This window comes from Coturnix japonica, chromosome 4 (assembly GCF_054131305.1).
Source record: "Coturnix japonica strain WE chromosome 4, WE-NBRP24, whole genome shotgun sequence".
NCBI lineage: Eukaryota > Metazoa > Chordata > Aves > Galliformes > Phasianidae > Coturnix > Coturnix japonica.
The window spans coordinates 36,999,784-37,027,301 of record NC_140666.1 but is presented as its reverse complement, the minus strand read 5'-3'; the positions used below and the strand labels follow the sequence as shown (position 1 = coordinate 37,027,301).

The 27,518-nt window shown below is 38.1% G+C and overlaps 1 protein-coding gene across 4 annotated transcripts in view; it reads left to right on the top strand.

Moving 5' to 3' along the window:
- The window catches only part of NR3C2 (nuclear receptor subfamily 3 group C member 2), a 192,580-nt gene that overhangs the window by 88,359 nt on the left and 76,703 nt on the right, over nucleotides 1-27,518 (top strand). For all 4 annotated transcript variants that reach the window (XM_085544969.1, XM_085544968.1, XM_085544970.1 and 1 more), the window contains one exon: nucleotides 18,928-19,067. In XM_085544969.1, coding sequence (XP_085401095.1) covers nucleotides 18,928-19,067 — 140 coding nt within the window. The remainder of the gene's footprint in view (nucleotides 1-18,927; nucleotides 19,068-27,518) is intronic.

Here is a 27,518-nt window from a genome sequence, read left to right as displayed (position 1 = left end):
TCCAGAATAGCCCCAGTCATAGAACCATTTCACAATCCATGTGGCTGATAATACAAAGCCATCCTGGTGATCCTCCTTCCAGCCTGGGCTCCTGTACTTCTGGAATGGCTTTATAAATTGCTGTAATTCACAGCAGGCTTGACATTAATTTGTGATTAGATTATAGCATTAGATAACATTAAAAGTTACCTTGCCCCCTTCATTGCATATGAAAGGAACTTGGAAAATCCATCTAACAATTCTTCAGAATATTCAATCTTTGTTGTATTGTGTGGTAATTAATCTAAGTGCACTGTACCCAGTAAGCTGTATTTTAGCATGATGAAAAGAAGGTTGTCGGGATGACATCGGAACTCATTTATCTAGTTTTCTGAATCTTTGAGTACTGTTTTTTTAGTATACGAGTGCACAAAATTCTGACCTTGATTTGTGTCAAAAAAAACGAGCTGTCATCCTTCATTCAAATAAAACCACGTCTGACCGTCCAAGCTATTCTTTTGAGGCGTGCATATGTCAGCACATTTGTTTTTAACATTTAAAGATGTAAATGGAGAAGAACTGACACTATGTTGAATATTATGCATCCAGAGAAATACTGCTGCCTGACTGCATGACAAACAGTGCCCGCCATGGTAACCAGATAAGTTTCTGGTGTACTCCGTTGGGAATTTAAAAGTATATATGCTTGGAAAAAGGAAAAAGTAGTAGAGGGCAGGAGTTCATTCTCACATTTCAGAAAACTGGTGTCCTAACTTTCCTGTGCATGTCTTTTAAGATTTGATGTGTTTTAACTTTTGTTTGTTCTGCCTCGAGAATCTTTGTTTGATTGAAAACGAAAGTATTGGCATAATTTACTGAAACCAGTTTGAGTTTGATCAGTGGAGCATTTTGCAAGTACAGGACACTTTTGCGAGCCCGAGCTGTGAAGTTTTCTTTACTTAAGTATCAAGTGGTTAACACACGCCCAACAGGTGCTACTTCTGAATTATGGATGATTACACAGTTGCTTTAGTTTGAATAAAGGTCCAGGATAAAATGCTTCATGTTATTTTCAGGTACCTCAAGCACCCAAGACAGGTGTTTGTTTTTTTTCACTTTGATGTAAGCATTGCGTGTTTGATTTCTGCTGATGGGTAGAGCTAGTGCCAGGTTACCTGGTGTGCATATTACACTATGAAGAATTCTAGGTTAAACCTGTGGAATCCTTCAGAAAAGCATGTTTAGACTTCAGGATGGTAGAAAAGCACACAATAGCAAAGCATTTTTATTTTTTTTTTAATCCAGATGATATACTATTTTTAATTTCACCATAGCTGATGTCATCAAATTGCCATTGCTAATGGAGGGGAACAAAACCTGAAGGTGAGCCCCCAGTACAAATACATTTATCTTTGGAATTCACTAATGTGCCAGTTCTGCTCTTGAAGGCAAAACAGTTTGCATACCTGACATCTGAGCCCTTTGAATCCTAAAGATGTGTTTAGCATGCAGAAAAGTGGGAGAAAAACCTCTGAATCTTAAGATAAAAGATTGAGGAAATAAGGAAGGGAATACAAACTAAGGCAGTCACAAGGGAAAACCTCTTGAAGTAAAAGCTTAGAAGTAAAAATTGTGTGCAATTCTGCTCACTTTAACATAGTGAAATATAACACATCATGGTATAACACTGTAGAAGGCACAGCTCGGTATAAAGTAATTAATGAATGTTGACTGAAGAGTATGGAGAGAAGAGGCTTAAGAGACTTGTATTCATTCCTAGCCATGAAGTCAGGGAGAGGGAAAGAGAGCAAAAGATAATTTGCAGTCTGTGAATTCTGCTCAAATAGTCTGAGAATTAGCTATGAAATTAGTAAAACTCCAGTAAAGAGAATGGCTTTTTTATGTGTTCCAATTCATACACAGATTTACAGTAACATTTGCTAGCACTTAATTTAACTGCTTTTCAACTTCTGCATGGGACATTTGGTCCCTTTCTCAGCTGAGCAGAGACACTCAGCTTTTAGCACTTGCAGAAGCACTGTGTGTGTCAGGGTAGCACCGTTGCTGATCTGTACACAGGGGTCTCAGTAGGGCACAGTGGTCTCTCCCACTTCCTGTAGACTATGAAGCCAACAGCCCCATCTGTGCACTTCCAACATGCGTTTGGAATTACACCAAATAAATTTAGTCCAAACTCAATAGGAGTTTTGTCATAAACTGTCGTGAACTTTTACAGATTTAGTATTTAGCATCCTTGTGGATCTGTGAATCTCACTGTTAAGGGTGGGGGGAAAAAAAAAAAAAAAAAGAAAAAGAGAGACCATACAAATTTCATGAAGTACTCATTGTATAAAGGATAAATGAGTATAAGCATATGTTACCTTTCTGTGAACAGACTTGCATATGCACAAAACTTTCATTAGAAGTTGCCTTGGAAGCGTGTAGAGCTTCCACTATAGCATTCAGACCACTAAATTAGACTTTGTCTTTTTCCCTTTCCCTTCCATGTTTTTGTGAAGTGACAAGCTGGGAGTAAATATGTTCCTCAGTTGTTTTCATCTTCATTTTACTGTTCACCTTTTTCAAGAGATTGGAGGGAGTCGTCTTTAAATACTGATAATCATTCTGCCTTTGTGGTGCATAAAATGTGAAGCAGTTGCCTTCATCTGAAAGGCAAAAAGTTAGAAGGAGAAAAGCTATTGGAAAATACAGGGAGAGAATAACTATATAAGTAAACCATCTGACAACATGTTAGGGAGTTTATCGCACATCTTAGTACTAGTTTTGTTGTACTGAGAAAACCATAAGAGAGTGAATTTTCTTTTTAGTAGGAGCGTCTATTACCTATTCTCGATTTTGCTGTTCCTGTATTTCATAGGCACTCCTCCTCAATTAGTGAAGTCTGTGATGGGAGGTGGAGGAGGCTCTTCCTTCTTTACACAGCTCAGCTATGCTCTCATCAGTTTCCTCCCCTTTGCAGACTGGCAGCAGCCTTCCATGAAACCTCAGAGCAGCTGAGAGCTGTGTTTCTGCATCTAATCAGAGATGGGTTTGAAGCAGGTCACATTGGCCCTAACGGGATTGGAATTAGCAACAGAGAACAGATGAAAAGGTTATACGTTGGCTCTTTTACTGGGCTGAATCTTTGTTATTCTTACACATTGATTCATTTTTAGATGGCATTCTCTGTAAGAGCATGAAAAATAGGAGGCAAGCAAAGAGGGAAAGAAGGGCTGTTGGACTAAATGCCTGAATACATGTAAGGCTGGAGGAGAATTGGATCACTAGGGTCATTCTCAAAGATGTGGATATGTGGGTGGGGAAACGTTAAGATCAAGTGTGAAAGACAAACATGAATGCCTGACTATTAGTAATTTATAATAAGGTTTTGTGCTTAACAAGGTTCTTGGGTAATCTATCCTCATGTAGATTATAATTAATCACATGCTCTGTTGAAAGGAAATTTTGCTCTGATGAACACCCAGCAGGGGAGAATGCTGCAGAGTGAAATGAGGGCTTGAGACAGGTAAGCATGCCAGACGGTGTTTCAGATGGGCTCCGTTGCGCTATCTTCCAGGAACAAGCGTGTGGGATGCAATAGTATTTTAAGCAACAAGCTCATTTGGACTAACAGAACTGTATGCATCTGAAACAAGAATTTTGAAGGTGAAGTTCACTAACCATTGGACAGGTAGTGCTTTGTTGTCACTCTCAATCTGATAATTGTGTTATAAAATATTTTTATACTTTATCCAAGATGTCACTGAGTACAGTATCAGATAATATGGCTTCTTAGGTGCTTCTCATAAAGAACTTGTACAGAACTGCTTCAAGGAAAAGTTACTCACGTATGGAAATTTATTGAAATAGTTGAGGGCTACAGTAATAGAAAACTAATCTCTAATTTTTATACCATCACTAAATAGCCAAGAACATCAGAGCACTGATCCCCATGGTATTCTGGATGTAAAGGAGAGTTTTGGCAAATGTTCTGTCCCCCTGATTTGCAGTATCCAGTCCTGTTTCTCCCCAGCCTTCAGATTACACCCTGTTTCTGTAGGAAGAGTGGAAACGATATGCATGTATTGGGTGCATAATCACAGCAATAAGAGATTGAAAATATCTACAGTACTTACTCTAGCTTTGTTTCTGTCAATGAGACGCTGTTTCCTATCATACAGTCTTAAATACTTTCTTCATCAAAATTTTAGAATGCTCAGCCCCAGAGTGAAATGCTTCTGTTCATTTTCTGCTTAAAAAATAATGTCTGTCTACTGAAATTGCACTGTTATATTTAAAATTACCTTAACGGGTCTGGTTTCTAATGAGCAGTTCTTTTCTGATACCAGTGTACTTTATCTGTAGCAGTGGAACAATTCATAAATAGTTAAGGAGAAGGATAACCGTACTGTGCACTTGAGTGAGAGTCTTCATGGAGAGCTGCTCAATCATGCCCACAGGTGCACAGCAGCTTTATCATGAACATGTCAGAATTTGAAGAGGAATGGGAGTTATCTACAGGCTTTCCAATCTTATTCTGATTGAGTGTAAATCTAAGGCTTTTTGCTTAGAACAAAAGTATCCAAAGTAATCCAGATGAATGTGGTTTTAAGTTACTGTGTTTAAGCCCTTGATTTGTATGCTTCTTTTGCCCTGTTTGTGTTCAGTTTGTAGTTTATCTCAGTCATCTCTTCTGCAGCATTGGAACCTCAATGCATTTGTTGTGTTCTGTCAATTATATGGTAGTGAATTAAATTACTCTATTTTTAATTAAAACTCTTAGGTTTAGTAAAGAAATATTGTGAAGTACAATAGCCTGATCCTTAATATTTTCTTGATCACAAGTCAAGCCTTCTATATAATTTATTAAAGTATCAAAATGTCCTTACATTTGAGGTTAATGTTTTGCAGGCCTTGCAGAGATTTTTATGCATAAGGGAAAGATGAAACTTTAAAAATATTATTTCAGCAATTTCATAATTTAGAATTGTGACCTCATGCTCTAAGAATAATTATGGCACATCACCATCAGCAGTTTATCAATATTCATTCATAAACTTCTTAGATGCTTTTCCTATCATGATTTTTTTTTTTTTTTTTTTTTCATGCAACCACAGTAACTCTAAGATAGCTCATGAATACCTAAAGCTGAGCCTCAGCCAGTTGCATTATTTATTCGGAGGATATTATCTAGTATCTACGGTATTTATGGAAGTCCTTTATATTAAATACTTTTCCTGCATTTTTATTTAGTTGTTACACTCCCTGCTGCCAGTTGGGACCAGTCTTTTTGGGAGTTGTCCCAGTGGCTACAGGCAGCCCTTGGGGCTTCTGTTTGTGGCTGCGTGGTAGGAGCTCATCAACTGTGCTTTGGCTGTGGCCACAATGAGTGTGCTGTGTCTGCAAGACCAGTTCATGTGGGGAGTGTGCCATCAGTTTAGACTGTCACTGATGGCAGAAAAGGCACAAGAACTTGCTCAGGCTTCTGTAACAGTTTAAAACAAGTCTGTGGCTTTAAACTCTGTGTTGTTACACAGTGTTTCAAGATGGTGAAACACTAAGAGCCTACCACATGGAAATCCCAAATCAGTAGCTTACGCACCTCTCCAGTTTATTAAAATGCCCATCTGGCATCTCTGCCCAAGCATTAAATGAATTTCTCCAGCTGCCTACCCAAGAGCATCTGGCATGGAAACTTGTGTCCATGCTGTAACTAAAGCAGAGGAGGGCTGTAGGCACTTGTGATGCTTCTACTGGAGTGTTCAGGCAGAGAGCACTTCCTGGCCTCACAAAAACACAGCTGCTTATGGGCACTGAGAAATTCAAGGACTCACACTCTCCACTCTTTAAGAAGGTTACAACTCACACTATGAAAGTCATCTATTGCTTTTTGCAGGGAAAAAGGAACTTCTACCTTTGGACTCAGGGCCAGAAGATCTAGTGGCTTGTTTTGATTGAGGAACAGTTAATGCAATCTTCTGGCCAAGGAAATCTGAATAAAGGCCTGTGTATCATCTTCGTTAAGTAAACCAAAGCCTGTAATACCACAGTCTTAAGGGTTTCTTTAAGATTTTAAAAAATTGAGATGTTTGGGTAGACTCATGAATTGGCAGCTCTGACAGGTGTTGTCAATTGAGGGAGAACATCAGAGCTGTTGGTGGTCAGAAGGCCACAGAGCATGGCTTCATCTCCACCCTGATCAGCCTTGGTATCATGTAGCCAGAGCAGCTTCATGGCACGTCAGGAGTCTGTGACAGGGGAAACTGTCTGTGATGTTATGAGATTTCCTAAATGTTCATCTTTCAGCAGTTGTTGAATCAATCCAAGGTCTTGATAACCTGCAGCTTGCTCTCTGCTGGGGCTTGTGTGTTGATTTCCCCATTGCCTAAGAGCCAGGAGGGGATCCACTCTTCTGATTTTTCTGCTAAACAGTTTGTCTTGAGCACTTCTGTAAGAAAAACTGAGGCTCTGCTTCAGCCTCTTTTAGAAAATGTGAATGTGAGCAGCACAAGCTTGCTGTTTGTAGATGATTTCTGCTACTTCTGCCTGAAGTTGTCTGAGTGCTGTGCTTGACAACACAGTCATGAAAGGGGATAACAAAAGGCAGAGCAGCGTTTGTGAGATTAAAGCAGTTTCTGGAATGAAAAAAAAAGGCTGAACATCAAACAAATGCTTGGTGTGCATTTACTTTTATTAACGTTCTTCTGTGTGACTATGAAATTTGGATAACAGCCTTGTTTCTTTCAAACATTACTCAGTTCCTCTTGGGCAGTCTTAGAGTGTTCTCTTGTTAGTGTAAGAGGTCTGGAAAAGGTTTTAGGTATGGCATTCTTACAGGTGAAAAAAAATACTCAGCTTAGAAACGTTGTCTCTGTAGGTACAGAAGCGCTGATGCAGATTTTCAAAGAAGGGTGGACATCATGATGCCTGAAAGTAGCATGAAAGCCACTTTGCATGGACACATTTCCTCATGCAAGCTCAGGAAACACTGCAAGTGTGTCTTCAGTGAACATCCACATATGAAGTCTAAAACCGCATCAAAGAAGACAGCTGTAGGAGGATATGCTGTCTACTGTGGTGAAATTTTGCAGATTCGATAGTCAGACTTCTGTAGGTATATGCAAAACCAAAATGAATTACCCAGGGAAAACAACCAAATAAAAAATAAGTGAAATCAGATGGGCTATCTGTAACTGTTAATGTGCTGCAAAAATGGGATTAACATCTTGCCAACTGAAGTCATAAAATGCTAACTCTTCCTACACTGAATAATATGACTTAATTTGTCATTGAAATGGGAACTCCTCTTGCCAGAGGTATGCAAAAGACTTTTAAAGATGTGTAGAAGTAATTGATAGTGCCACTTCTAATGTACAGTGCGATTGGCCTGCTCTCTTGTCTACACCAATTTTAGAGGAAATAGATGATTTGCTCCAGCAGTTTTAATTTCAGATATATATTTGAAACAAAGCGGTGTTTGGCTTTGTATCTGATCCATTTGGGCCAAAGTCTTCTGCTGGCTTTGAAGAGAGGAGCACAAGTGCCTGGATAGGCAAACATAAATGGATGTGAGGCTTGAGAGACCCAGGAGGAGAACTTGAGTTTTGGATCTCTGCCTGGATGGATGCATGGGGGGCAGATGCTGTGGGGCTGTGTACTTTAATGGCAGAGATAACTCATTTTGAATAAAGGAGTGTGTGTGAGGGACCAAAGTTCCAAAAGGATTATAGTTTTTTGGCCCTTTTTTTCTTCCAAGTTGGTCACAATAGTGGGTCCAGCAGAGCCTGAGGCAGAGGTTAGCTTCCTAAGGAAATCCAGTTTTATGTAACTGGGCTGTCTGCACATTTCCCACCTAATAAGCTTTGACTGCCATCCAACTTCATCTAAATTTGACAGTGGATAGCTACTACCTGTTCCAGTTTGGGTGATTATCTTTTACAGTTTCCATTGCAGTAAGTGTCCAGTTGGAGTCCGTGCTAAAAAAAATAGAAAAAAAGTGCTATGTGCATTTTCCTCCTGCTAAGCACTGTAGATGTCATACGTGAAGGAGGAAGTTTTAGGAAATTGTTTATCCTACTATGAATCCTACTACTCACTGATTTCACAAATAACAGCTAATCTTTTGTTAAAAATGCATAGTATAGCCATTTTTGTACACTCTGGAGCTCAGCGCTGGCTGTCTTGCGTATGTTTATTGGGAATATGGAAAGCAGATGTATAAGCAAGGAAGCATTTTAAGTCTTGTAACTCTTTGTGAGCGTGTGCCAGAGCTGTGGGCTCTTGCACCAGGAACTGCATGGATGGAAAGGGGGTGCAGATTGGGATGAGCAGTAGGGGATTCTGGGCTCCTTCAGTAATGTTATAAAGTTCCCCTGTACTGCAATTGCTGCAGCGTTTGAATCAGTGAAGCTCTTTGTTGAGTCGTCTTCTTTCTTTCCTAGGTGCTTATTCTGCACATTGTACACCTGTTCATAGCAGAAATTATTTCAGTGGCTGCAGGGGAAGGAGGGAAAAAAAAAGATTGTTTGAGAACAGGCAGAAAATGCTTAATGAAGCAAAGAATGTGTGTCGTCAGGTTCTTTCTGTTTGGTTTTAATTGCGCTCTGTGTGGAACCTGTTGTGTCAGTGTGATGCTGTAGTTTAATAATGAATTTAATACTGCAGTCCTTGCTATGGAGAATGGGAAACCTGTGTCACAGGTAGGCTCTGTGAGTAGGATCTGGGGGGTGATGGCTGAGCAAGTAACACTGTTTGTTCGATCTGCTATACACCTTGATTACTATGTAAATTCTGTAAATTAATGCATAATCACATAATTACACACACACAACTGTCGGTTTGCCTCTACAGTAATGTGCTTCTGTACATAAACAGTTAAACATAGTTTTCTTGAAAAGGGAGGAATGGTGGTATTTTTAATTACTGTACAAGCTGTAATTCCCATTGAAGTTAAATGCAAGCTGCCTTCTAAAATCAAGAACTACTTTATACTGTTTGAGCGTTTTGGCAATATACAACAGAGGATTTAAGAAACAAACTGTGGCAGTGTTTGTTGCAGAGCCTAACTTTCTTGGTCTCTGCTTTGTTTAACACTCCCTTTTTCTTTTAATCTTTGCTGTATGAGTTACAGCTTTTCAGCCAGAGAGATAGGTAGGTACAGTGTTGCGTATCATTAGTATGGGAGCAGCAGAATGAATTTCAGTTGAATAAAAATGAATTCTTTGACTTGCAATTGGGAACATTTCTAGTTTGCCTTGACAATCCTGTCAAGACAAATTTGAACTTTGTCAGCGTTTGCGATTGCTTGTGGGAGAATTACCAAAAGTCTTTGCTTTAGGTATCAGTCAGTGATTGCAACCCTCATCTGCTATTTGACCAAAATTTTCCATGGCACTCAGCAGGCTATTACTTGTCACTTTGACATATAATGGAGGGATATTTTAATTGATTTAAAAGTAAAAACTACAGTTATTTAATACAGTGTAACTGTATTACATGTCAGCAGTTAGACTTGCTGTGAAAATAGGGAATGGGGAATTGAAAGCACTTCTACTGGAGAATATTTTAAAACTACACTTGGAATTGATTTTATTTTTATCTTTTTTTCTGCTGCCTCTTTTATCAGTAGAATATTCTTACGCAGTTTAATGGGAGCACAGATTTCCTGTTGTGTAATTATTGAGGATTTAAAAAGGGTTCTTGAAAGTTAGCTGTGCACTTAGTAACTATAGCCTGTATCTTCCAATACTGAGTAGTACTTCTACTCTAAAGTCTGAGCTCTGATGTTGCTTCTTGACCTGAGCCATTCCAGTGTCTAAAATAGGCATGAGTCCATGTGAATCCCAGGTATGAAAAGTTAAAAACTATGGATCACTTTAAGGCTGTATAGCTTGAACACAGTCTGTGCATTTACAGGCAGGTTGCATGCATGCTGGAATATGATGTCAGGTGCTTTAGCAATACTGTCCTGCATTTCTTTCCAACTGGTGATGATGATAAGTTTAAAGCATCTTTTTTCTGTACATCCATTTCTAGACAAGCTCTTTTGCAAGTGAGCACAATGAGGAGTGGATGGCCCTAGAAAAATGAGTGGCTCACGTCTTCCCTTTCTCTTGAAGTTGTTCAATTTACCTTTTGGAGTTAGGAAGAAGAAAGGAAAGCAGCTGACAGTTGCAAGTCCCCTACACACCTGTCCTGTGTTGCCTACAGTGCAGACATGTTATTCTTCTAGTAATGCTTGCGCTTTCCTCCAAATTCCTTGCACTGTCAAAAGGTAGCAAAGGCCTGTAAAAGTGTCAAGGGGGGAATAGTAAAGGAGGCAGAAGATGAAATCACCCTAGCTTCTCCACCTTTACATAGCAAGAGAAAATGTGTTTTTAGGGTTATGGGACTAGGAAGAAAGAAACTACCCTTACAGCTGTGTCATTTCCTGACTGCAAGCTATTGCGTTTCTTTTATCAAATAAGAATTATATGCATTAAAGCAGTGTGAACAGCTTGAATTTCTTAAAAAAGAAAAATAATTTGTTAAAATGAAGCCTTCATTATTTCAAACAGTGTTTTTAGATGTGGTGGAATCTATTTCAAAATAGTATGACTTAAAGCACCTGTTAATCAGAGACAGTGGTAAAGTTGGAGTTCTGCTTTTACTGTCGTGCCTGAAACAGGTGTCATGCTGGCTGCTTCCAGTAAAACATAAAGCATTCAGCTGAACCTTATTGAGGGTTCTTACCTTTCAATTATTAAGATCATCTTCAGAGAGCCTTATCTTTTTCCAGCTTTCCTTTGGCAAATGAAGGTGAAGGCTGGTCATGTCAGGAACTCTTCTGGTACGGTTTTGGGCTTCAGTCCTTTTACTTGGTTCTCTGTGTTAATTCATACTAAACAGTGCTGTGTGCTGCCTGATGCCTTTCATTTCCCCTGGGTATTGTTATAAAATTTAGATTACTGTGCAGGCTTTCCTACCTCTATTTTCTGTTCCTGTGTGGAATTACACTATAACACACATGGGCACTCAATGCCAATACACTTTTGACATATGTACTAATTTTGTCTTGTTGGATGTGGGGGCCAAAAGGGAGTTGAAAGGGCAAAATCCTCCCCCCTCCCCCAATTAATGTCTTTCAGCTCGTGTAATAATTATACATGTTGCCTTTAGAAGCCTGCAGAATTGCTCTTATGAGTAAAGGTCTGCCATACAGGGGCTTTTATTTGACAAGTTGGAAAATAGCCTTTGTTCCCATGGTAACCCTTTTTGTGCTTTGGTGCATTTTTTCCCTATGGCTTCATGGTTGCTCTGGAGGTTTTTCTCTTGTGGTATTTTAATCCCCATTAGACTGGGATGGCAGTTCAGTTTACTTTTTGCTATTCTGAAGTATTTTAATTTTTCTCTTTTATTTCAATATGGAGCTCTTATGAACTTTATTGTCTGTGTAGGGCAGTAATGCTGTGGTGGCTTATTCAGTAAACATTGCGTGCACTTAGAAGGTAAATCACATAGTTTCTAATAGGAAAGTTGGTATGATTGGACCAAGCTATTTTCGTTTTAGACTAATTTTTCTGATAAATTTTTTTAGAACTTGCGTTCTTTTAGGACTTACAGTGCCAAGCCCTTGGCAGGCACATCAGTCAGATTTCTGGCTTGGCGACAGAATGACATTTCTGTAGGTTGAAAATGGTCAGTACTCTGCTCTTTAATGCCATTTCAGATTGCTTTAATAAGGGTTTCATTTAATAAGATTTCCAAGCCAAGAAAAGCGTTTGTGGGAATTGCTTGGTTAGACTCTGAAGGAAGAATGTGTAAAAAAAGTAGTGAGCTTCATTTTGTGAGGGAGAGACTTCATAAGGAGGGAGATGTTCTTGTTACTGGTAGCATCTCCCTGCATTTGGCTTCTAAGTATATTCTCCATTCCTCTTTTTTGTTTGATTTTTCTTTGTGTTAAGAGTCTTCAACAGCAGAGCATAATTGTCATATCTTACCTGTAATGTAATGTGACCAAGAGCAGTAGGAACTCCCTCAAATCATGGCATTTTGTGCAGTTCACAAACTATTGGACCAAGAAGGCAGCAGGGCGTCTCCAAGTAAACACTACTGTGCTCTCCTACAGGAGTGATCAGGGTGCATAATTAGCTGAAATATTTTTTCAGAGGTGCTAGGAAAAATGGGCTTTTCAAAGCTGCTTCTTTCCCTTTAGTCACAACAGGTGAGTTGGTAGAGGAAAAGAGAGAGTTAAATATACCCTGCTTGCTTGCTCCTCCACTCTTCTCCCTGTAGATTTGCAATAATTAACTAGATCATTTTCCAGATAAAGTATTTCTGCCTTATCTTGCCATACAACACACTGCAATTTATTTTCAACAGAAAAATAAACAACATTGCATGCATTTAAACTGCACTAATTCTGTAAGTGGGTCTAATATGATAAGTTAGAGCAAATGTGTTGCAAAGCTTACTGTTGCTCTGTGAGTTCCAAAGCTGGAGACATGCTCCGAGTAGTAAACTTCCTACATACATCAACCATTCATTTTCAACTGGTAACTATATGTATATACTAAAAAAATTGCAGAACTAGTGAATTTTATTTCCCTTTGGGACATCAGATTTTGTTACATTGCAGCAGTAATTGAGAAGTGCCTTTCAGAAGACTGTATGCAAGACATCACACTTCTCTGGCTCAGTGGGCTAGAAGCCCATTTGTTCCCCTAGGAGATAAGTGCCACCTGTTTCAACCCATCATAACACACCTTTATTTGTGCTTAAGTTTTTATTTTTCTGTAGACAATGGACAAATTTAAGGTAAAAATTTGATAGCAGATTGTAGTCGCTACCAAGAGATTCCAGTGGGGAAGGTCAAGGAAAAGTCAAGGCTTACAGCTGTACTGAGGGAAGTGCTGGGTTCTGCTATCAAAGTCCACTAAGGGAAATGGAAGTTGAAGGAGCATAGCGCACTTGCTTCATTTTGTAAAATCAACACATGCCTTAAGGTTACGATAAACACAGTAGCATATTCACTGGTGGCTACAGCAAAGAGGAGCCCATCAGCTTCTATCTTCAGAATAAGTATTGCAATTTAAATGTTCATTTTTAAATAATAAGGAACTTTTCTTAGATTTGGGGAGCTTGAGGGTGGAGCCTTTTCTTTTATCACTGGACATTAGAGCACGCTTTTTAGTGTAATTAATATCCAGCCATGGAAGTGCTGTATATGACCCTTAAGCATTGCTAAATAAAGTAACTTGATGTGAAAGCTGGAGCTGCTGAGGAAAGAAACCACTTGATCTCATACATCTTTCTTAAGAGTATGTCCTTTCCTCTCAGTTTTCTTCTATATGTTTCGTCATAGTAAGTATTTTAGAGTGGGGCTCTAAGATCTAGTAAAGAGAAGATATTTAAAGTCTTTCCATAGCTGCTCAGATTACTTACGGACTGATAGAGTACTTCACATGGCAGAATAATGTACACTGGCTCAGATACTACAGTTGGTGCCTGTCATCCCTAAAATACACTAAAATACAGTCAGCTTTCCTAAAATGTCTAGATCTCATTCAGTGTTTCTGATTCTTAAAGGATATTTGTTTTTGTTTTTAAAGACTAAAGCTTTAAGCTTTATTTTAAGCCTTTAGGTTAGGTGTTGGGGTTGGTAGAGAGCATAGTGCAGGACCAATTGTTTTCGTCAAGGAAACATAACTGCTTCTGCAGTGTCTGTCTTCATCTTTGTAGGAGCGGGACAAAGCACCAGGAAAATCAGTCAGAATGTGCTGCTAGGTTGTTTGGCAATTCATATGCACCTCTGCAAGCGTTAGAGGGTAAATGTTGCTCTGAGATTTGTTTCAGAGGCTTTTTTTTGGTATGATTTTAGCACTGCTTCTTTAACTCTGCATTCAGGAGGTTTCATGTGACTGCCTTCCCCTCCAAAACTCCAATCACTTCATCTCTCTACCTTTTCACATCTCTATGCCTTCTTGGTCTGCTGACAAGAAGATTGGTTTATGTAGTCTGACATTTAAGAAATACCATTTTCCAGTCTGCTAATCTGCTTTATGCGTGTAGTTAGAGCAGAGAACCAGAGTACATTCCTGCAGTGAAACTTTTTTAGAAAGTCAGGCTGCACAAGGCAGAACTTACATGAGTAAGACCTCAGCATTCACAATAAAACTAGCGATGTGGAGCAAGATCAGGGAAGTGGTTCGTGCCACTGCTGGAGGTCATGACAGTTTGTGCATCTTGTGGCAGCTCCTGGTTATTCTTCCTCTATTGTTCTCAGCAAACCAAATAAACCCTGATGCCAATCTCAGCTTTTTACCTTTATTTTTGCATAACATCTTAATTGAGGAAACCAGGTTCCTTCTGATTATTCTACTATGGGGAAACTTCTACATGAAAAAGTGAAGTCAATTATGTGGAATTAAAAGAGGACTCATCCAGCTCTCATATTAATGAAAGCACTTGGAGCGAACCGCTTTAGGATTCATACTGTGCCTTGTACTTCTTTGAAGTGCGTTATTTTATCATCAGAAAGGTGCTCCTGTGTGACATCTGGTTTGAGAGGCATAATAACCTATGTAATCAGCTTTTAAAATGCTGGATTTTCTGTGGGTTTATTGACTCTTCTTTACAAAATCTGTTATTTCTAATTAATTCTCCATATAACTATTACTAAAACCAACTTGTGGAAACACGAATGAGCTCTATGGCAATGGCTGGTCAAGGTCAGTATTTAACTGCCAACATTTGCACTCTTGGGGATAATAAATCAGGCTTATTCCTCATCACACACCCTACAACGTGACAAATGTTAGTGGAGCCATCTAAGCGAGCATTTTACAAATCATTTAGAAGATACTTCTGACATTGTTAAACTGCTCTATGCTGCCCCTGGCTGTAATGTTGTTATGATAAAATATGTATGCTGTGTTAGATCATTTCTCTTTGCATCCTGTAGCATGGATGTTTTCTTGTGTTTATTTATTTTTCTTTACATTGGAAATGTGACAGAGGCATGAAAATGATAAACCTTAGCAAGACTGGAAAGCACTGGCTTATAAAAGCAATGATGAGTAGTCAATCTTTGTGGCATCTCAATCCTATCTTTCTTGTACTTTCAGTTAGAAGGTTGTATTAAAAGTAGATTGCTGACCACAAAAAAATTCCAGGTCAGCAGTAATGCACTGTCCAAGGCTATAAAACTGTGAGTAGCAGAGCGATATTTGCTGGTCTCTATTTTGGACTTCTGTGAATGTGTAAAAGCAGTGTTTTCACTTGTGCTGAGCATTTTAAGACTCAATCCTGTTGCTGGATAAGCAGTGCAGTGTTATGCCTATGGATATCGTTAGGGTGACTTTGAATTAGATGTTTGGCACTGGGTGAATTGCTGTCCAGAGAGTCAGGTTTTATGAGGTCTCCACTGAATTTATAGCATCTTTTCTTATTGGGACGAACTGCTGTAATGTTTTAAACAAGACAATAATGTACTACCAGAGGGATCAGTTTGTTGTAACTAAGCTTTTCATATGGTGCTATGTATCAGACTGAGCATGCTAAAAAAATTAGAACTGAATTAATTTGTATATTTGTTACAATCAAATTTAGATTTTGTTCCTTCCAGTAACAGTATTTTTCCCAAATACCAATTTACGTTAGGATTATTTAACAAAAAATCATGGGATGTTTCTGTGGCAAAAATAATGAAAAGGGAAAAGTTTAGCTGAGAACAATATGCATGAGAGAAGCATTTTCAAAGTGGGGGGTATTTTACTGTAGTGTTTCTGTCTGTACATATAGGTTATATATTTATACTAATGAAGTAAGTAGTTGGTTTAATGTAAGTAATCAACAGATCAAGTGTGTTTGTGTCAAACAAGCTGGCCTCAAATTGAGGACAGAGAGGAAGTTTGTTGACTAGACTGGCCTTGATGCAAATTTCATTCACCATGGTCAGTTTTCTAAGAAAGGAATGATAGCATGAATAATGATTCGCAAAGAAAAGATGTAACCGTCCATTCATACCTTGTTGAGAGCAGAATAGCTTCAATGGAGGGAATGACTTAATTTGAAGCATAGCAATATGATTTAAGCATGTTTTTGGAACTGGGCATTTTATTATTTTCAGGAGTGGACGAACACCTCTGTAACTTTTGTATGAAGTAACATAACAGCATTTTAAATTAGAAAATACTTCAGTGTAGCATAGATGAAAGAGAACATAGGCCATCTTAAAACCAACAAGCAAAACTTTAAAAGGCAATCACAGCATAAACTGACACAAATTCGAGAAGGTTTAAGTACCAACAGCTAATATCAGCGTTTCTTTGGAGCAGAGTATTTGAGAATTGCTCCATGTTGGATACTGCTATTAAAAATGAAAATACCTCATTTGTGTTTTAACTTGTTCCACTTTTAATCTGCTTAAAAGGATGTATGGGAATTAATTAAATTTTATTCCAGAATGTTACACTTCCACCTGTACTGCTGTGGCTGCATAGCTGAATACATGCTTTGCATTCTAGCTCTACTTTTGCCATTCAGATCTGTTCAAGCCCTTTATCTTGATAAGCACTGTATAAAGTATGCTAAAGATAACAGTTTAGGTGGGCATTTAATAATAGTTATGGATCAAACAGTGTCTCAATATGTCGTTACTGGCTTTTTTTTTAACTCACTAATTCACGTAAGTGGAATTTTAAGGGGTAGTTAATGTCTATAAAAGGCTCTCCCACATTCTGCAAATGCTACAGGACAATTTATTTTCGACTAAAAAGAGCATATTCCTGTATATATACACAGCCGTGTGTGTGTCTGTATGTACACGCTGCTGTGAGATCCTCCTTATCAGCACAGTAAGAGTTCTCTACCAGCATTACCTTTTTAGATATTAAAAAGGTACAGTGACCTTTTTCGGGGTAGAAAGATTGCACTGTGGTACTTGTATAGTAGGAAAATTTCTGTGAGTCTTATGAAGAAATGGGGACATGCAGCACCAAAATTACAAATGCCCTGAGACATTTTCGGTGGTGTGTCAGAATTGAAGTGTTTCCTTTTTCAGACAAAATACTGCAGTTTGCAGTGAGAAAGCAAAGCATGAATTTTCAACTAGGTAGTTTTCCAGGTTGCTGACATTTTCTCTAGAAAGCAGACACCTTCTGAAGAAATTTGTTTAATGAGAAGCTCGATTTTTATTTTCATTTTTTTTAATTTAGTTTTTTTTTTTTCTTTTCACACAGTATGCAATGTACTGCAGGGAAAAAGAGGTTTTTACCCTAGTCGCATTTATTTCCTGAACAAATCAAAATGCAGAGCTGAAATGCAGTGTTGAATAGCAGCATAGTCTTGGTAAATCCCAAAGTAGCTGCCTTACAGCTCTGCTCACCCAGTGTGCATAACCATGCCTGTGACTTGAGCAAATCAAACTTTCTTACTGTAGGTCTGGGGAGGCTTTCCTTTGTCTCACTGGCAGATGAGCTAATGCCATCACCCAGCAATTATCAAGTGGTGTTACATTATGTAATGAAAGTATAAATAGCATGGGGAATAAAACTATTAAATCTAACAGGGTAGCGAGTAGACAAGAACAGAAATGTTATCGGGAACGTTTTTGGTTAACATCTGAATGTTGCCATTAACAAAGATGTTTAGTTTGAATGTTGCGGCGAAGCTGCAGGCAAGGGAACTTATGGTCCTTGATCTGGAGTGACATTCCTGCTGTGCCCCTGGATAAATCATTTGGCCTCTGTGTACATCTTTGAAGGAAGATATAGCATGCAAAGGGCAAGGAGTGCATCCCTGGAATTTCTTAATCAGCTGCTTATCTCATGTTTGAATTAAGCCTACCTGTGAACTTTGTTGCCCAATGCCTGACTGACAAGTAGCTTCTGATTTGTAGTTTGAACTATCAGATAGTTTCACCACCAGTGTAAAATGTTCCAGGGTTGTTTTTGTAGTTGCTTGACAGGATTCAGAGAGATAAGGTGTGATGACATGCAAGAGGTCATGTTTACCTGCTGAAGAGAGGCAGTATCAAGGGGAAGATTCTCCCCAGTCCTTTGCAGGTGTGGGTGGGATCCGAAGCTCTCTCCTCCTTTGGTGTCTGACGCGTTTCACTGAACGTATCAATTATACATCAGGGTTGCATTTCCAGTTCCCCAGGGAAGAAGGGAGAGAGGAGACTCGCTGCATTATGAAATGGGGTTTGGTTTTTGAAGAGCACTGTCTTTCAGATCTGTCAATAGAAAATACTTATTAAAGCGATCTTCTGAGAGTCACAGTTGGAAAAAACAACCCCAAAACCAGCAATATAAAACACTCTATGTTTTAAGTTGAGATTGAGTTCACAAGATGCATCAGTCTGCAAAACTTCAGAATGTTTTCTAAAATATCTGGGCTGCTCTCCTGGCACTTACTGTAACAAAGAATTCTATACTTGCAGAATGCAAAAAGGCTTCAAATTTACTATTCTGGAAGGAAGCTGTTCAATTACAGAGATACAAGTTATAAACTCAAGGGCTGCTCTAGTGGTAATCAGGACCATGAATAAGGGAAGTTACCAGCATGCTGTACAGCTTTATTACAGATATACTTTGCCTGTAAGGGCTTGAGACAAAAACAAAACAAAAAGACCCAGAAAATTTATAGTTTTCTGGGTACTGCCAGAGTGGTTTGCTTATTTATTTTCAGTTTTAGTCATCTGCTACCAATAAATTCTGCTGCCCTTGTTGTAATTTCTTGCATTAACATTGATATATTATGAATGGTTTAAAGAAGATAATAAAATATTTCTTCTACTAATTAAAGTAACGCATGTGTTGAATAAGGCACTGCCAGAAAGAGTTGTGGTTTCCTAATTGTTAGGTGCCTTGAGCAATATACCTATTATATATTCTTAATTGAACTTTGCATTGTGGACAGTGTGATTTGAAATATTCATAACTTCTGTTTTGCCTTATTCTTCTCTAGCTCTTCATTGAGAAGTGTATCATCTGGTTCTTCGAGGCCTTCCAAAGTGTGTTTGGTGTGTGGAGATGAGGCATCTGGATGTCATTACGGGGTAGTTACATGTGGCAGCTGTAAAGTTTTCTTCAAGAGAGCAGTAGAAGGTAAGAATACAAAGCAAAACAAAACAAAAAAACATCAGTGAAAAAGGCAAGGTGGAATTTGTGCTTTTTTTTTTTTTTTAAATAGAGTCATATGTGTATGTTTTTCAGCATGTTTTTCATGCTCTTGTCTTCTGTCGGTAAAGTTCAGTGTTAATCTGGAAAAAAAAAAAACCAAAACAACCATGATAAAAACCCATGATAAAAACACCTTTGTTGAATAGCTTCCAATTATGCTTTATAAAGTTTACGTAGAACTGTTTTTTAAAGAATGCATTGCTTTACTTTATGCTACTGCTGAATTATGCTGCAGCTCCTCCAGTCCTGCAAGATGCTGTTAGTAATTTCAATTGGATGTGAATACAGTTGGTGTAAGCGTAGTGCTGCTTCTCCTGTACTGGAGGTTGAGTAAGGTTGTCTCATCATTTTGACATCTTATATGACAGTACAATTCACTTAGGTCAGTTGTCTGCTTGCAGTTACCTTCAGGTCTTTGGGCACAGTAGTGCGTCATCTGTGTTTTGTTAAGAGAAGTGGCATTACAGTACTGTGAAAGATTGATGAGGGTACATGAATTGATCACTGTGTGTTTCTTTTATATTACAATGCTCTTTTTCTTCATTAAGGATTTGCATGCGCTCTGCCTTTTGATAGCTTTGCCATCATAGGAGTGTTTAGTTGACATCTCTTTATTTTATATTGTTTATGGTATAGCTCATCTTTCCTGTATATCTTGTTAGAAAGAAGTTAGTATCATTCAGATTGCTGCAAGATCTTTGGTAGGTGTTGCATCTCAGTGGCTTGGGTCGTTAGGGTTTGTTTGGTCTTAAAAGACTTTGTAAGCAGCTGCCTCAAGCAATATGTATTAAGTTTTTAGTACCTGATTCATGGCATGCAAAAGAAGTCATTACCAATGAAGTGTTCTTATAACCACTGTTGAAACAAGCTGTATTTACTTACTGATTTATTTTTGTGAAGAAAATCCTAGAAAGAAGAAAGTAATCCCTTAATTGGGTGTCCAGTTTGTATCCTGAGAAGAGTGAGGCAGTGTGTGTTACGTGATTAATATCTTCTGTGGCCACTCAGTCTGCTACTGTGGCTGTAAAGATACAGTTCTCTCAAGTTGACCTTGAGAGCCTGTGCGTCATTGAAGTCAATACCTCATGTATCAATCTATTTACCTATCTGTTGTCAAAAAGTGTCAATTTAATTGAATTAAGCTTCCCAAAGTTGTAACAGCCTGGAAAAGATTTCCTCACTTCTGCAAAGTTTTTTTCTTATTGTTGTGCAGTAGTTGACCTTTATATCTTCCTTCCCTGACTTTGAGTTTTCAGTTCCTTTATGTAGCACTTAAATACACCCCCTATGTTCTTCCACATGACATCATGTATGGACATTTGTCCATCCATGCTTGAGCTGGCCTTGCTGGTGAAATCTGAACCATGAGGGTTTGTTGTTGTGATGGTTGCAGTGGCATTTTTTTAGCATATGCACACATCTGCTGTGTGAACTGGTAGCACCTTTTATTATCTTCCTCCTTTCCCGCCTTCCAAGAAAACTTCTTTCCCAGTCTTAAGTCATTGTAATTTATAGGTACTGTGTATCTGCATTTTCCATACCTTCACTTTTTATGTCTTTTCTGTCATAATTAGATCCTGGTTCACAGAAATTTATGAAAAAATATGGAGGATTTCCTTTAGGAGAAGGAACAGAGCAGCAAGCTTTCATCTCCAAGATGAAAAAGCCAAGATTATTAGGAAAGAATTGATCTGGAATCAGGCATAAGACATATTTTTAAAATGTAGTTACCAGTAATTACTGAAAGTTTGCCAATTAAGCAAAAAGAGCTTAAAAACAAAAGACAGGGAAGATAGGGTTGTTCTGAACAAAGATGGAGTTTTTCGAGTTAGCATAAGATCTATTTTTAGAGTGATTACATTAACATACAGGTTCTTACATGTGGTGTCGGAACATTGTCTAGACTCCTGCTTGGTATGCACATGGTTGTGAGCTCTTGATGCTACCAGTAATGTTATGCAAACAGTGAAAGTTTGGCTTGTACTTTATTTGTTTATATAAAAGTACATAGTACAGTAGTAGCAAGAGTAGGTCATAGCAAAAAACACAGTATATATTTTGGCTGTAAACATCCTGAAACTATCAGTGTGAATACAAATGTGTGTGGGTGGGTTTGTAGCAAAGCAAATGGTTGGTAGTCATCTTAAATTCCTTGGTTGGGTGCACAACCAATGAAATCACTCATCGTGAGGGTCCTTATTGTAATTGAAGTATTTATGATAATTCCTGTGTTGTATCAGATGTAATAATTTTTAAAGTGTCAATTCAGTGCACAGTATAATTCAAAGTGGAAACACTACCTGGAGAATAGATCTTGGGCATATCTATCTCAGCTCTGGACTACAAGTATATTCTTCACTTAAGTTTCTGTATCCTTGCCTTTATTACAAAGAAAATAGTAATGCTCACACTGTGAAGGTAGAAACAATTTTTGGGGGGGATGTGCAAATACAGTGTCTAATTTATTTGAGAAAAAACAATTTTTTCCTTCTCTAAGAGATTTAACAGATGAGATTCTTCAAGTTTCATTCATCATTACCCTGAAATCATACTAAGACTTTTGAGTACTTTACCACATATTTTACATTCATATGTGTGTACAAACAGGCACTCAAAAACATTTTTTTAAAATTATCTAGATTAGATCTAGAGGTTGCATTCAAATGATACAGCAGTATGGAAATCATGGTGGTGACCAACTGGTGTTCAAGTGGAAAAACAAGTTGGGAGACAAAATGTGTCAAAAAAAAAAAAAAAAAAGGAGGGATGGAAGCTTCAGAGAAGGGGGCTGTGGAAAACCATCCAGTTCTTCTGGTCTCAGCTGGAATTGCTAGAGTGTTTTGAGCTTGTCTTGAACAGCTTTTGAGTACCAATTGCTTTGTGCTCCTTAGAAATACTATGAAAGAGAGGGATTGTAACAGGAAAAAAACAAAGAAACAAAAAACAACTGCCTTGAAATGTGAAACAAGGAAGTCTACAACAACAACAAAGAGACTAGAGCTCACATTTCCAGTGGTGGGTCTGGTAGTCGTATTCCCAGTGGATCTTATTTGGGAAGACATGGAGAAAATGTTCAATTGATGTAATAGAAGAAAATCTGTAGATAAAAAGAATTGTTGGTTAAAATTCCAAAGTAATTTCAGATGGAATTCATTAGGGGGATGTAAATTAGGGAATAAACTTTTGGTATCACTTAAGCGTGAATTTTTTTGCTGACTGTCTTGATGAACAAGAACCTGGTATGAAGAAATGCGACTGTGTCATAAACATAAATCTGATCTGCTTTACAAACAACAAAACCCCTTAACTATAGTAATACACTATAGTTATATATTAGTTATATAAAATACTGATAAATTGTGTTGCTGTGATAGTTTAGGCATTTGTATTTACAATAAATTTTTATATGGGGTAACTACATTGTATGATTTGCCACATTAAAGATACGGGCTATTACACAGAATCACAGAATCACACATATTACATTTATTTAAGCTTGAATTCATATTGATTATTAGTGTTACGTGCTGAATATATATACTGTACTGTGAGGGAGTGTAAAGCACCTGGCTGGTCTTCTCTTCTAATTTTCCACTGAACCAGCTTTCTCTAAGGAGAGTAAAAGGCTTGATGTCAGAAATCACAGCTGCTCACACAATTTTCAGTCTTCATTTGTTCAAGTTCCAGACAAGAATGAGGTAATCTTTCCTAAATCAATATTATAATGGGTCTTAAGTTGCTAAGGTTAATCTTTCATTCTTCTTTTGGCTTGGATATAAGAAAAAAAAGGAAGGTATTTTTCATCTCCTAGTACTGGTGAAGGCTACAGAAAAGAAGGTCTGCCCTCTTCCAGTTACTTTGCATATTGTTGTGAGACTTGTGGCTACTTAAAATAATGTGGAAAAATTAACAAATTGTATCATATTAGTTATAGGGAAGCTTATCCTTTTTTTTAAATGGGGTTATATGATTCTGAGTCATGTTCAGATTTTCTTGTCCAGAGGGTTTGCCTTAGAGCTAGTTCTGCAATTCTAGGTCAGAAAAGTAGATCTCTTCCCACCTCTGAGGGAGAAATGTGATCACGACAACAGAAGTTTCTAAGATTGCATTTGTTTTTCACTTGATCTCTTATTATTTGTCTGTTTAAAGGAGGGAAAATACTGGCTGAAGGAATTTTTGTCTAATTTGATACCATCTTATTTGAATGCCAGCTGACTACAGTGAGCACTTTGCACTTCAGCAAGCTGTGTAGAAACTCAGAGACCCTCCCTTCACCCTGTGTTTGAACAGCAGAATAGCCAAGAGTTTGCTTCCACAGGGGGATGGATGAAATTTTGTATGCAGCAATCTATAAAGACTCTGCACAGCTGTGGAAACTGAGATTGCCTCAAAGCTAGAGTTACAGAAAAGAAGTGGCATTCATCTCCCTTTGTGCCAAGCTGCTTTGAAAATCCATGAACAAAACAGCTGGGGCCACAGGATCCAGGGGGCAGCCCAGTGGTCCCATGGGGTAGCTCTGAGTGCTGTACCATTTGCCGAATCTGGTCTTTTCTGCCACAACCACAGTGATCCAGCAGCTTATACAGACTCACCTTAGGTGTTACCAGCCAAAAAATTCAGTGGTAGATTTTTTTTGTTCTTTGGCAAGCAAAGGTACCGTGCAGCCATTTAGCAGTTGGCCAGGTGTGTAATATCCTGATGATATATAAATATACTTTTTGTTTGTTTGTTTGCTTGGGGAATACTCCACAGTCTCTGTATTCAGAGGGCCACACAAGAAGGAAAGTGATAGGTTATATCACTTATGTATAGATTAATATACCTATATATATAGGTTAATATATATAATAGTTTATATATAGGTTAATTTTTTTTATTTTTTTATTTTTATTTTTTTTTACAAAAACAGGTAGTTATTTCTTTGGCTCTTCCATTCACTGTGCATGAAAGAGCTTCCCAAAGCTCTGTGTTTCCAAGTAGATAATAAAGTGACATCTAAAGACACTCTGTGCATCTCCTATAATTTCTGAATAGAGTCAAGGTGGAAAGAACATCAAGCAATGAGAATGCATAGCTCATCAATATTCTGCTTAATTAGCAGAACTTAAAGATTTATAAAATATTTCCGGTGAATACGAAAGGCTTTCTTATTGATCTCATAAAGAAGAATATTTTTTATGCTGTAGAAGCTGAATTTGATACATTTTGAAAATATATTTTCCCCACTGTTTTACAGCGCTCTCAGGAATTTTGTAGGTTTGTGCCATGAGAATTAATTATACATACAGTTTTTCACTCTCCGCTCTTCTGTTCATTCACTGTAATGAAGTCAGTGTTTTTCCATCACAGCCTGCAATTTTCCTTTTTATCCACTTTCATAAGGTCAGTGACCTCTCTAAATACAACATCACTCAGTATAGATGTCCATATGTTTTCATAGGAATTTCTAAGCGAGATTTGAAGTTGACTCTGTTCCTGACCTGTTGCAAGAATCTGTTTTACAACCTATCAAACGGAACTATTAGGTGAAGAGCAAGCAGATGGGTGATCTGCTGAGGGCAAGTGAGCTGGTCAAATTCATATAGCAGCTACTTCTCTACTTGATACACTATGCTTAATAGGTGTAAAACAAAATTTAAATAATTGTCGTAGGTTTGAAGCTGCCACCAGCCTTCCATGCTTTCATAGATATGAAAAGGTCTCTTGCTGTTTTTCTCTCTGGCAGGCAGTATTGCTCAGTGAAGTGAAATCTGATTTTTCTGCTCCTTTGGTTGGCTTTAGTAGCTATTAGCTCACAGTTTAGGATATTGGTAGAAGGAAAGAACTAGAAATTTTTGCACTGGGACCCCAGAAAGGGGCAAAAAGCAAGCAGCAGGAAGTGTGACCAGAATGGGAAACAGGGAAAGATTAATTAAGAATGGAGCGTGTGTAATAATGGGATATTTGAAAGTCAAGGAGAGGCAGAATGGGAAGAAATGCTTTCCTTGTGGTTCTCAGAATTTGCAGGCTGTGTGACAGACTGTGATTGGAGCTGAAAAATAAATGCTATAGGTATGTTGAGTAGGGAGCATTATGCCAAGAGAGCAAGCATATTCCAGTAGCATTTCAGAAAGGAGATGAGAGGTTTGGGAACCATCAAGGTGATATAGCGTCCTGTTTTTAAAACAAAGAATGAGGTTAACAGGCGTAGTGCCACAAAGAACGGCAAGATGGTTAATGGCTTCTTAAATGTTTTGAAGAAATATTTTACAACAAGGAATGCTAAAAAATCTGCGCGGAACTCTTTTCCAAAAATTATTTTTGCTGTAGAGGAGAAGGATGAAAATTTTAAATATCAGCTGCTGCCTAGCATTGAAAAACGCTTGTACAATGCAAGGAAACCTGTGTGCAACTTTACTACCCCTTCACTATTTCATCTGTCTTGTGTTCTTTGTTTTATGAATACTGATCTCTGGACTGTTTCATCTATAAGATAATATTTAGGAGGTTATGACAAGCCTCCATGGGCAGGATCTTCAGTAAACAGAAAAGATTTGCTAAGGCAACATTGGTTTATCTTAGGTAATGGTCTTCCATCACAAATCCAAACATCAGGAAGTCTTTCAAACAATTTCTGTGTCTTCATAAGAGGGAGGGAATTCTTACCGTGTAACAAGGAACTGAGTTACAGTAAATTTTCACTTATTTATTGTTTATTTTGACATATCACAAGGTAACATTCTCACAGATCAGAGTCTTCCTGAGAGTGAGGTGGGACGGCCCTGGGAAGGCGTGCTGACATAAGATAACCAGAAATATTTTGACTAACAAAAGATCAAACGTCACAGCCGCTAGCTTGGATACATCAATACGTTCCTTGCCTTCTTGAATACTGCAGCTTCCTTTTCTTCAAAAAACAAACAAACCAACCAATTTTTACTGTGTATTGTATGGGGAAGGTAGTCAGGGTTTTGCTTGGAAATTGTCACTCAGGTAATAGTCCCAAGACATTTCTGTAGCACATCTGTATTTTGTAATATTCACACCATCATGGTACGAATGATGGAGCATTGTGTATTCTTTTGGTCAGCAGCACATTAGACAGTTTGCTTCAGAGTCAGATAGAAGACATTAGGAGAGCTTCTGAAATGATCTGGGGAATAAAAATTTATCTTATGTCAGGTGACTAAATGCTTCTGGCTTATTTTAGCTTACCCAAAAAGAGTTTGAGTTGGGACATGATTGCTGTCTATAAATATTCCACAGTAGAGGAATAGACAACTCAGAGGGATAAGAATTTATTTTGAACTAAGATCTGTACTGAAATAACAGCAAATGGGTAAAATTGACATTATCTAGTTTGGTATTTTGAGAAGGCTGTGAACCATCAAAAAGTGGGACATTTATGGGCATTCTCCTGAACGGAGGTGGTGGTATTGAAGTACCTGGTTTGAAACTGTGTGTAAGAGAAGTAACTCTGATAGTATAATGTGATCTTTGGCAGTCTGGGTAAGCCAAAGACCTACAAGTCTCTTCTAGTTGCTGTTGTGTCTTAATAAGGCTAGAGTTGATTTAACAGCAGAAATAAAGGAAATGGGAATACTAAAGAAAAGGATGAACCAATAATTAATATGTTTTAGGATATTCTACTTGTAATGATAATGGATACCCACATTCTAACTGGGTTAAAGGACTCCTGTTTATAAGAACTGGTATGAGATGCTCAGATCCTGTATGAGACAGTTGGTTTCTAGTTATAGGAGCAGATGAACATATGTCTTCTGAATTGACATTTCTCATTTTGGTTTACAAACGAGCTCACAAGTCCTTCTGAAATAGTTGTGCTATCCAGATTGGCTGCTGCCAGTACCTGTGGACCTCATCAGATGCCCTCTTGCTGGGTGATATTTGCTCATAATTTCCTCAAGTGAGAGTCTGGCACTTGGGAAATCTCTCACTGAACATTGATTGTTCTGACTTTGACGTTGTACTGCTGGTTCTTGCAACCCCAAGTACAATGCGACTGTGAATGGATAACAAATTGTTCAAATTGGAATTTACAATGGGGTGTAAATAAGCATATAAGATTCTCTGAATCAAACACCATAAAGCATATAAAATACCATAAATCAGATGCTTTAGCTCCTTGCAGCTACAGTAGTGCTTCCTAAGGGATACCCCTTTATAAAATGCTGTTATCTATCTGCCCTGTCAGGCCATCAAAGCAATGTTGTAATTTGCACTTTCAGTAGCAAATAGTACTTTTCTTCTGCAACCCTTAAGGTTCAGAAATATTTTAGAGCCTGAAGAAAGTCTACCAGGATCATGCTAAGCAGATAAGCATCAAAAGGGGGAGGATAATTCCGCAAGGTGTACCTTCAGCAAAACAATCTTAGA